Genomic DNA, 12,256 nt, shown 5'->3' on the forward strand with positions numbered 1-12,256 from the left:
GCGGCGGACATGGCCTCTAAGCAAAGGTTGGTGAAGTTGCCCTTTCAAGGCCTTCTCCTGTTTGGTGAGGAGCTGGAAAACAGTTAAAGGCATGGGGGATTCCAAACCTCAGCGCTTGCCCGAAGATAGGCCGAAGCCTTCCTCTAAGGGTCAGGCGGTCCGATCCTCTTATAGACCTCGCTTCCGTAAAGCTAGAAGGTACCGCCCGGGGCGTGCTGCTGGGTTCACTTTGCGTGCCCGCTTTCAGCAGAGAAATTCCTTTCGCTCGGACAAATGTTCCGCAGCTGCCGGTTCAGGGGCGACCCTCTCAATGATGGTGCGCCGGCCCCCTCCTCGTTTCCTGTCATCGGAGGAAGATTTTCCCTCTTTTTCAAGGAGTGGGCCAAAATCGCCGCAGATCAATGGGTCTTGGACCTGATCAGAGACGGATACCGAATAGAATTCGATGCCCCGGTGAGAGACGTGTTTGTGGATTCCCGATGCGGTTCTGCCGCCAAACGTGTGGCGGTAGAGGAGACTCTGCACAGTCTGTGCCAGATAGGGGCTGTGACCCCGGTGCCTCCCGCCGAACAAGGTCTAGGCCGCTACTCCATTTACTTTGTGGTGCCACGAAAAGGCGGGTCTTTTTGCCCGATCCTGGACTTAAAAGAGCTAAACAAGTCCTTAAGAGTGCGGCATTTTCACATGGAAACCCTGCGCTCCGTCATTGCGGCGGTACAGCCAGGAGAGTTTCTCACGTCTCTGGACCTGAAAGAAGCTTACTTGCACATACCAATTTGGCCCCCGCACCAGAAGATTCTGCGGTTTGCGGTGTTGGGAAAACATTTCCAACTTCGGGCCTTGCCTTTTGGCCTTGCCTTTTGGCCTCGCCACAGCACCCCGAACCTTCTCCAAGGTAATGGTGGTAGTAGCTGCCTTTCTCAGGCGAGAGGGTATCCGGGTTCACCCATATCTAGACGACTGGCTCATCAGAGCAGACTCAGAAAAAGAGAGTCATCTAGCTACAGCCAGAGTGGTTTCAGTCCTTCAATCTCTGGGCTGGGTCGTCAATATGGCCAAAAGTTACCTGACCCCCTCGCAATCTCTAGAATATTTGGGGGCCAGGTTCGACACAGCCTCGGGCTATGTGTTTCTTCCTGAGCAAAGGCAGTGCAAGCTTCAGAATCAGGTCCGTCTGCTCCTGAGGATGCCCCGCCCGTGAGCTTGGGTCATTGTCCAGCTGTTGGGATCGATGACGGCCACCTTGGAAGTGGTGCCATGAGCGAGAGCACACCTGAGACCTCTACAGTATTCTGTACTTCAACGATGGTCTCCAGTATCTCAGGATTATCAATGCAGACTTTCTTTGCTCCCTGCGGCCCGCCTCAGTATGGAGTGGTGGCTCTCTGACAGCATGTTGCAGCGGGGAATGCCGCTGGCGCTTCCCTATTGGTGCCTAGTGGTGACAGATGCCAGCCTGAAGGGCTGGGGCGCACATTGCCAGGGGAAGCATGCCCAGGGTCTGTGGACGTCCGCTGAGTCGGAGTGGTTTATCAACTGCCTGGAGTTGAAAGCGGTGTTTCTGGCTCTTTTGGCCTTTCAAGTGACCCTGGAAGGATTGGCTGTCCGAGTGATGTCTGACAACACGACAGCAGTGGCCTACATAAATCGACAAGGCAGCACTCAGTGCAGAGCTCTAGCCGCGCAGGCCGAACAAATTCGCCACTGGGCCAAGCTGCATCTACAGTCCCTGTCAGCAGCTCACATTGCAGGTCAGAGCATCGTGCAAGTCAACTATCTAAGCAGGCATCAGATCGATCCAGCGGAGTGGGAACTAGCAGACGATGTATTCCTGCAGATATGTGCCAAATGGGGCAAGCCAGTGATGGATCTTATGGCAACCAGTTCCAATGCCAAAGTCCCGTGCTTCTTCAGCAGACGGAGGGATCCTTGCTCTGCCGGGTTGGATGCCTTGGTTCAACCCTGGCCCCTGGGCTTGCTGTATGTCTTTCCTCCGTGGCCCTTGATAGAGCGAGTGCTCCTGCGGATTCGGCTGCATCCAGGAGAAGTGGTGCTCATTGCCCCGGATTGGCCCAGGAGGCCTTGGTATGCGGACCTCCGACAGATGCTGTTGGAGGCTCCCTTTCCATTACCTCTGGTTCCGCACCTGTTGTCACAGGGTCCGGTGGCCATGGAGGACGCCTGCCGCTTTGGTCTTATGGCATGGCGATTGAGAGGGCGCAATTGAGAGAGAGAGGCTACTCAAATAAGGTAATTTCCACTCTCCTGCAGGCCCGTAAGCGCTCCACTTCCGTGGCTTATGCCAGGATTCGGCGCCAGTTTGAAGTCTGGTGTGTTTCAAGAGCGCTTTCTCCGTTGTGGGCTTCTGTCTCACCGATTCTGGACTTTTTGCAGGATGGTGTACACAAAGGCTTGGCCTGTAATTCCCTGCGGGTGCAAGTGGCAGCATTGGCCTCCCTGCGTGGCAAGGTTGAAGGCGTGTCCTTAGCTGCTCATCCAGATGTGGCACGGTTTCTTAGAGGGGTGCTTTGGCTCCATCCTCTTGTGCGGGCACCTTGTCCAGCTTGGAACCTGGGGTTAGTATTGAAGGCCCTTCAGGGGGCTGCCTTTGAACCACTTCGGCGTGCTTCAGAGAAAGATTTGACACTGAAGGCCGTCTTTTTAGTGGCCATTACCTCGGCGAGATGGGTGTCAGAGCTCCAGGCGCTGTCCTGTAGAGACCCTTTTCTGCAATTCTCAGAGTCATGGGTCACGGTTCGGACCGTGCCTTCCTTCATGCCTAAGGTGGTTTCAGCGTTTCACCTAAACCAGCCTGTTTTTCTTCCCTCCTTTGTTGAGGAGGAGTTTCCAGGTTCATTTGGGCAGTTGCACCTTTTGGATGTGCGCAGGACTCTGTTGCAGTATTTGCAAATTACAAATTCTTTCAGGACCTCTGATCATCTTTTTGTGCTGTTTGCAGGCCCTCGCAGAGGGTCTTCAGCGTCTAAAGCCACACTTGCCCGTTGGCTCAAAGAAGCTATCTTTTCAGCATATTTGCTGTCTGGCCGGCCTCCACCTGAAGCCTTTAAGGCACATTCCACAAGAGCGATTTCCTCTTCCTGGGCGGAAACTGGAGCACTATCTCTTCATGAGATTTGCAGTGCTGCAACATGGGCTTCTAAGCTCTCTTTCGCCTGACATTACAGGCTGGATGTGGCTGCCAGGAGGGATGCGCGATTTGGAGCACAGGTGCTAGTGCGTGGTGTGGCTTGTTCCCACCCTATTTAGGGATTGCTTTGTTACATTCCATACGTAATGGCTTCATCTGCTTGATGACAAGGAAGGGAAAATTAGGTTCTTACCATGATAATTTTCTTTCCTTAAGTCATAGCTGATGAAGCCATGAGCCCTCCCTGTATGATTGTCTGTATTGCAGTGATTCTGATTTTAGGTGCTGTTCTTGTTTCCTGAAGTTATATTCCTTCCTTGGGGAGTCGGAAAACAGTCTTCAGGATTCTTGTTACAGTTATAGGAGGATGAGTTCATTCCATCCAGTTCATGTTTTGGGAGGATGAGTTTATTCCCTCCAGGAGGATGAGTTCATTCCCTCCTTTTTTTGAGTTCATGCCCTTTAAGGGGCCATCGTTCGCTGTGAGGAAAGTTCATGTTATTCCCATTGCGGTTTGCCATACTGCTTTGGAAGCTTCAAATACTGAAGAGGCAGTGGAGCTAGCTGGCCATGAGGCACTGTGAAAAGTTGAGTGCTCTCTGTCTCCTCCTGCTGGTTGATGGACACAACCCATACGTAATGGCTTCATCTGCTATGACTAAAGGAAAGAAAATTATCATGGTAAGAACCTAATTTTCCCATCTGGCAAAGTATCGGCTGTATAGAGTTGGGAGAAGTAGTGTGCAAAAATCTTTGCTTTGTCCTTGCGTTTGTTACATAGTTTTCCTTGAGGGTCTCAAAAGGAAGCCACTACTCTAGACCCACCCCAAGCTTTAACTATACGGACAAGCATACAACCTGGCCTGTTTCCAAAACTATGAAATCAATATTTGTGAAATAATGAAGATTGGGTCACGCGTTTATGCAGCAGTGATTTTAAGGGCTACTTGCATGGAATGAAGGCAGTCCCGTGTTGTTGGACGTCAAATATAAGCCTGCTTGGCCTTTCATAATTGGGATACTAAGTAGCACTCCTACGGCTAAGCGTTTATTATGCGCATGAACATAAGCAATTAAGTCTCTCTGAAGTACAGCCTTAGAGGCAGACCAAAAAATAATATGTTAATGTGCATGTTCTGCATTATAGGTAGCATAGTCATCCCATTTTTTTTTTAAGATATGTATGAAATTAGAGATCATTATATAAATAGGAGAGTGGTGTGGTAGCCGTGTTAGTCCACTTTTAAAGGTAATCAATAGAAATCAAGCAAAATAAAACATGGAAAAGAAAATAAGATGACACCTTTTTTATTGGACATAACTTAATACATTTCTTGATTAGCTTTCGAAGGTTGCCCTTCTTTGTCAGATCGGAAATAAGCAAATGTGGTAGATGACAGTATATATAAGTAAAACATCCAAGCATTTCATTGACAGTCTAACAGGGTGGGGATGGGTAGGAGGTATGCATGGGAACATCAAAGCATTTCAGAGATAGTCTAACAGGATGGGGGTGGATAGGTGAGAGGAGAGAAACCGCCATCTGGCATGTGGTTGGCGAGAAGCAGGAGCTTCTATGTCTATCCATACCATTGCATGGTCAGTTATCTCCTCTGGACCTATAACCGCAGCTAGGATAGAGGGAAAGAGAGAACGGTCCACGAGTATGTAATCTAGGCGTTCTAGAGTCCCATGTGCCTGGGAAAGATGTGTGTAATCGCATTCCCCAGGGTACAGGGTGTGCCAGGTGTCAGTAAGATTTAAGGAACGCTGAAAAGTAGGAAGGATTCGGGTGCAGGCTCCACCATGATGAGATGATCTCGGACTAGAGAAGTCTAGGTTTGGGTCAGACACTAGATTAAAGTCACCCAGTTCCATCAATTGTAACGATCTATGTGGAAGGCAAAACTGGATTAGCTATTGAAAGAAATCTGGATCATATTTGTTAGGGCCGTACACTGCGAAAAGTAAGATTTTCATGCCCTTCAGCCAAAGGTGCAACAGTATATAGTTTCCTTCCTGGCCTTTAGCGAGCAGGTCATCTTTACAAGTCAACCCCTTTCTGATCAGGACAGCAACTCCTCCCCTTCTCCCTGACAAGGATGCTGAGTGAACCTTACCTACCCAGGAACATTCCAGTTTGAGATGTTCCTTTTCTGTGAGGCACGTCTCCTGTAAACACACTTATGTCTGTGTTATGGCATTTCAAGGCAAACAAAGTGTTTCCCGTTTCACAGGAGATGTGATGCCTCCCACATTCCAAGTAACTATTCATATAGACATTAGTAACTAATAACCAATGTATGAGAAACAGGCAATAGCGCCTTCCCAACATGTGTCAAACCAAGGCTCCCAGTCCTGCCCAGGTTCCTAATGATCTCTGTGCATAGCCATGAGTATCCCCGTCCGAACCAAGTCCCCTCTATCTAATACAAGCATGTCTGAAAATCTGTGAACAATGGGTAAAATAGTAACCTATTAGCAGCACAATGGTATACCTTTGTCCCAATTCCTTCCGTCCTATCCCCTCTTGTCCCCACCCCATGACAGCCAAAGAACGTTCTCAAACGTATACTCTAGAAACAATCCTGTGGTAGCCCAGCGGTAGTGCCAGATCGCTGTGCGACACTTTAGTATAAGGGCCCCTTAATTCGTTATGATAAAACTCACTTTTGCACAAGGTCACTTTGTAAATATGTATTTTTGGTTGCATAACCAATTTATTTAATATGTTCTTTTTTATAATCTGCATATTTATCACATTTGATCAACCTGTAAGTTTTATATATTTTGTATAAATTATGGTTCATATTATTGAGTTCACTTATTTATATTGGACACCAATATATATATAATTTTATATACGTTTTTTGCATTGTGATTAACCAGTAGTTTCTATGTGTATTTTCTGTTGACTCCTGACACAGGCACTTGTCGCCGAAACACGGCTCATGTCGGGTCTAATAAAGGACTCTTGACTATCCCGTGCTTGAATGGCCCTTGGTGCTTTTTTGTATCTTCACAGAAATATTACTTAACAGTTTTAATTTTGGTGATGTGTCACATCTGCATGGCCTACCACAGATCCTACTCTTCAGCTTTGTCCTTTAAGTTTTTCCAGTCTTTTACTACAGCAAGCATACTGAATCAGAGGGGAGAAAAACAGTGATGCTCATAAGCTCTGCCAAATACTTTCTAATAATATCTCGCTAGTTAAAAAGGCCCGTTTCTGACACAAATGAAACGGGTGCTAGCAAGGTTTTCCTCGGTGTGTGTATGTTTGAGAGAGAGTGTGTGAGAGTGAATGTGTGTGTGTGTGTGTTTGACAGAGAGAGAGTGAGTGTGGGTGCGAGTGTGTGAATGTGACACAGTGAGACATAAGAGTGTGTGGTGGACAGTGTATGAGAGTGAGAGAGACACTGTGTGTGTGCCAGAGATACCTCCCCCTCCCTCTGTGTGGTCGCAGGACCCCTCCCCCCTTCTTTTCCCTCTCTCCCCCTCCTCTCTGGTCTCAGAACCCCCCCTTTCCCCCTCTGGTCTCAGGACCCCTCCCCCTTCCTCCTCCTCCCTCTTCCGTCTCCCTCCCCCTCTCAGAACTCTGAACCCCCCTCGCCTCCGGACGACAGATGACGTCCCATTGCAACGTTGGAGGCGCAGTATCCGCCCTCCGCCAGGCCCCCCCCAAAGTCACCGCCCCTCCCCCCCCAAGTTGCCACCACACCACCCTCCACCCCCCCCCCCCACATGTTGCTACTGCTCCCCCCTCTACCCACCCCCCGAGGTCGCACCAGCCACTGCTTCACCCTCCACCCCCCCCAAAACAGGTCGCCGCTGCTCCCCCCCCCCCCCGTCCTACATCAGTTCAGCGCCGCTGCTCCCCCCCCCCCCCCGTCCTACATCAGTTCAGCGCCGCTCCCCCCCCCCCCCCCCCCCCGCGTCCAATACAAAAACAAAAAAATCAAATTGTACCTTTAAAAATGGTTTTAAAAAGGAAGCGGAGCCCTGCAGCCAGCCATCGTTTGGCATCCGCTCCTCTTCTCGCCTTTGACATCACTGCCCCTGGAGAAGAACCCCAGAGGAGCGCACTGCGCAGAGAGGTGAGAGGAGGAGCGGATGCACGCCAATGGCTGCTTGCAGTTCCCCGCTTCCTTTTTAAAAGCATTTTTGCAGTTTCTTTTTTTTTTGTTTGTTTTTGTATCGGACGGAGGGGGGAGTAGCGTCACTGAGCTGATGTAGTACAGGGGGGGTGAGCGGCGGCGACCTGTTTGGGGGGGGGGATGGAGGGTGGAGCAGTGGCTGGTGCGACCTTGGGGAGGGGGTGGAGGGTGGAGCAGGGCTGTTGCGACCTCGGGGGTGAGTGGAGGGGGGAGCGGCGCCAACATGTGGGGGGGGGGGGTGTAGGGGTGAGGTGCTGCGACTTGGGGGGGAGTAGCGAAGGGCAGATATTGCGCCTCCAACGTTGCTATGGGACGTCATCTGTCTATGTGAAACGCACTGTAAGCAGTGACATGACTGAAGGCTGTTTTAAAGAAAAAGATAGACAATCAAATAATGCATTCCTTTTTCCCATCGGTGCTGTTGGTGAGTATAAAATAGAGATGCAACATTTAAGTGGAGCTTTCCCTCTTGAAAAAAACAAATTAAATGGCACGCACGTTTATAAAATATTTTGTTTGCTGATTCTTCTCTTCTCTTTTCTTGTATAGGCCACTACCTCAGAGGCATTTGTGTATATGGACCTGGTGACCTGAATTGGCTGATAAATCGCAGAAGCCTGTTTGCTAACAAGTTTGAGCTCAAAGCTCATCCCCCTGCATTGGAATGCTTGGAGTTGAGGCATCGTGAGAGAGCACTAAATGAGAGCGAGTTTCCTATACAAGCCAGCTGGTACTTATGATACTCAAGAGACTCATCTTATCAGCTGGCTGATATGAAGAGACTTCTAGAACTATGAAAAGCACTTACTTTGGGAATAGATGGGAAGAAAAAGAATTTCCCAGAGAGTAATTTATTCTAATCCTGAAAAGAAAAAAGGCACTGTATTTACACTGATACTTGCATTGTTTAAGATGAAAACTGATTTTTCACTGTCTTCCCCTCTCACCTTCTTTTTTAATTACCAGTTAGGGTCTGATTTACTAAAATTTTCCCCATAAACACAGAAGGACTGGGGGAGGATGGGTAGCCTTGGTAAATTAGAGGATCTTGGTTTTATTTTTAAAATGAAAAAAAAATATGGGTAAAATAATTCATTCTAGTTTACTTTTTTTATTTCAGTAATTTATTCTAATATATTGTGCAACTTTCCAAGTGTAAGAAGTTTTGTATAGCAATGGTAAGATAAAATATCTATTATCTCCAGTTTGACAAGCAAACATGGTGATACTAATTAGGAACAAACGCCAAACCCTTGGGAACTAATGAATTTCAGTAATTTGAAAAATGAAGAAAGGAAGATACTTTTGACTTGATGTGTTTTCTCTTATCTATTGGGAAAATGAAACTTTTTTTTTCTCTTGTCTGTTGAAAAAATAGTACATTTTTAGTTGACATGTCATGGTTAAGTTACATAATCAGGGCTGGTGTTATGGGGTGGAGGACAAGTAGGGCAGTGCCCTTGGCTTCCATGTCACACGGGGCCCCAAGCCTGAAACTGAATAAGGCATAGCTTGCGGATAGGTTTTGGGGTCTTCTGTCCAGTTTCTGCCCTGGGCCCCCCTGTATGTCTAACTCCAGCCTTAAACATAATTGCACACGATTACTACCAAGGCCAATTTGGTCCATTCGCTTTTGCTTGCCTTTGAATAGCACAGCTACCTGACTTTACCTTCCTAAGAGTATTCTTTTAAATGAGGAGATTGTTCCATGTATCTACCATTCTTTTTCCTGTTTAAAAAAAAAAAAAAAACTTTGTTACTTCAGTGTTCCCTTTCAGTTTTATACCTTGATTCTTTGTTTTATACTGAAAGCTCCATTGCCCCAGAATATATAAGCCGCACTGAGCCTGCAATGAGTGGGAAAGCGCGGAGTACACATGTAACAAAACAAAAAAAAAAAGCTAATTGAGTCTTACCCATAAGTTTATACTTTTGAGGTACCAGAATGTCTCTAAGCATTCTCCTTGTCCCTCTTCCTAGGTCTTCAGTACATTTAAATATATGTATATTCACTGTAGCACTTCTAAAATCCAAACCGGTTTGGTATATATTGCAAAAATACTACTGTTGGGTATACCAGTCATGCAGCCAGACCTTCAATTTTGAGGGGCCTGAGCCCAAAGTGGTGGGGGGAGTGCAAAAAAATTTGCCCTGCCCCCTGTTGTGTATGCCCACTCCCCCCCCCCCCCCCCCCCACCACCAATGACCTCCAAATACCTGAGCTGGAAAGGACCCCAAACCCTACCAGTAAAACGGATCCTCCATTGCCGGCCTAGCAGTCGGTACCACCATGTTGCCTCCTCTCCCCCACGCATGCTAAGTTTCACATAGGCATGAAACCTGAGCATGCATGGTGGGGGGGGGGGGGGGTACAATGGTGGCCAGATCGCCAGTGGAGGATGTGTTCAACTAGTGGAATTGGGGATCCCTGCCAGGTATAGCAGCAGGCAGTGTTGCAATTTGGGGGGGGGGGGCCTGAACACAAAGTGAGGGGTGACAGGCCTGTTTACAGATTTAGGTCTTTAAGTCTCACCTCACAGGGCTCATGGTGCAGACACTATAATTAATTTTGATAGCCCTTTTGCTACTGCCTTATTGCACTGTTTTGTAACCATGAGAACCTCAGATATTTCAAAATACCTGTGTATGAGAAAATCATTGAATCTGCACAGTGATACAGTCATTTTCAGAGAACATGTTATCTCTATATGGAGATATTAACCCACACAAAACTCCTGCCAGTGTGTGCAAGGTGGGGTTTATCTGAACTAGTGAAAATCTTTCAGTAGTTTCTCAAACATAATAATCCTCAGACTGATTTCCAAATACTAAAAATGTTATCCTTTTATTTTCTTAAGATAAAACATTTGATTGCTATTAACTAGAGCACTGGGGATTCCAATATCTGCTTCCTCTCTGCTTGTGGGAAAGAACAGGATGGACTGCTTTTAGTTACTAGGGAAAGCATGGCAGAAACTGCAGTGTGTGGCCCAGAGAATTTTAGTTGGCTGGTTCTTCTGAAAAAAAGCAGGCAAATATAGAAGACTTCTTAGATTTGGATGATCCCCATTGACATAGAATAGAAGGTATACCCCCTTCAAATAATGTGAGTGATTGCTATCCCCCATTGGTTTGTGTATATTCTTACATTCTTTTTCTTTTTTCCATTCTCTTTATTGTAATTACATATAAAAAAAAAATTAGGAACTGTAAAAGGAGACAAGGAATTTCATCACTAGGAATGCAGATTATATTTTCCTAATAGTATGCATTTGGCAACCTCAAAGTTTTATTTAAGCCATATCAAAGGTTAAGCGTATCTAAAATTTTTCTGTAACTGCTTACATTTTAAACTGGTATGTATTTTATTCCATGGTTAAACTACTGCAAGTATAATTGTGGATACAAAATGCATGCTTTAAGTATTTTAAGCTGCCTTGAACTTTATTCGGAAAGGGGGCTAAAAAGAAAAAGCAATCTAGTTCTCTCCTCTCTGGCCTGGCTATTCCTTTTGAAGTACAGTATAATTATTGCCGTTTTGGATGAACTGCTTTTCATATAGGTTATAGTGGTGTGTGTGTGGGGGGGGGGGGGGGGGGTTCACGGTCCTCTTGCCATTAAGGAATCACATGTGCTTATCCCGTTCTGTTTTGAAGTCTGTTCTTGACTCTTCCATTTCCTTTGGGAATCCATTCCATGCATCTGCTATCCTCTCCTCAAAAGAATATTTATAGTTCTACTGGATGTATGCAGCACTGTACAGTGGTGATAAATATTCAAAATACAATATATCCCTGCCCTATAAAACTTACATTCTAAGTGGAAACTAGGCTTGGGGAGAAAGTGACCTGCCAAGGTCACAGAGGGTGACAGTGGCAGAAGCAGGAATTGGAACATTGCCCTGCCTGGTTCTCAGCCCATTGCTCTCACCACTGGGCCACTTTATCCCTGCTGATGTTGCTGTTGGGTCTTATCCTTGGAGCTTCATTTCATGGCCTTTCATTCTACCTCTTTCTTTCCTGTGGAAAAGGTTAGTTTGTGCATTAATAACTTATAGGTATTCGAATGGCTGTATCATATCGTCCCTCTTCTCTAATTCACCATTTTCATTATTGAAAAATTACCTACATGCTTTAAAATAAGGTTTCCAAATTAAATGGAAATATTTTGAACAGTTGGTCCTCAAGATGAAGAAAACATTTCTATTTAATTTGGAAAACCTGTAGGTAATTTTTCAGTAATGAAAGTGGTGAATTAGAGAGGAGAAGGGCAATATGATAAAGCTATTTGAATACCTGAAAAGTATTAATGATAAACTAACTTTTTCCACAGGAAGAAAGAGGTAGAATGAAGGTTCATCTTGTGTTCTTCTGTTACACCAACATTTACATATTGGTTAACAGCCTTTTTCCCAGTACGGAATTAAGATTAACAGAACAGGAAATAAATAAAAAGATATGGTATATTTTGTACTTCTGTTCTGAAACAAGGTCAGGCCAAGGGTAGCAGATGCTGTAGGCAAACTTTCAGCCTAGACCACACACACACACACACACACACACTCACTCACACACACACACACACTCACACTCACACACACTCTCTCTCACACTCTCCCACACTCACACACTCACACACACACTCTCCCACACTCTCTCACTCACACACACACTCTCACACACACACACACACTCCCCTAGGGCAACTCAAGGCCCTCTCTTCCTCCTCATGTGGCCAGCATCTCTGCTTCCCACTTTCCCCATCCCCATGGTCAGTATCTCCATTTCCTCTCTCTTATCCTCCCCCCCCCCCCACATGCACAGGTTGCTAGTATATTTCCTTACCTACCCACCTCCAGCATCTGCCTGCGCCCCCCCCCCCCCCCCAGCCACTGCCACCCCCATCTCCTCCCACACCAGCCCCAAGCTTAGAAGATTGAGTGTAGCATAGG

At 46.5% G+C, this 12,256-nt stretch overlaps 1 protein-coding gene across 1 annotated transcript in view; it reads left to right on the forward strand.

Moving 5' to 3' along the window:
* Positions 1 to 11,910, forward strand: part of GCNT2 (glucosaminyl (N-acetyl) transferase 2 (I blood group)) — a 112,603-nt gene extending 100,693 nt beyond the window's left edge. Inside the window, exon 3 of the mRNA XM_030209051.1 lies at positions 7,855 to 11,910. Within this exon, the coding sequence (XP_030064911.1) occupies positions 7,855 to 8,045 (191 nt within the window). The 3' untranslated portion in view covers positions 8,046 to 11,910. The remainder of the gene's footprint in view (positions 1 to 7,854) is intronic.
* Positions 11,911 to 12,256: the final 346 nt, after the last annotated feature.

The sequence above is a fragment of the Microcaecilia unicolor genome, chromosome 1, assembly GCF_901765095.1.
Source record: "Microcaecilia unicolor chromosome 1, aMicUni1.1, whole genome shotgun sequence".
Lineage (NCBI taxonomy): Eukaryota > Metazoa > Chordata > Amphibia > Gymnophiona > Siphonopidae > Microcaecilia > Microcaecilia unicolor.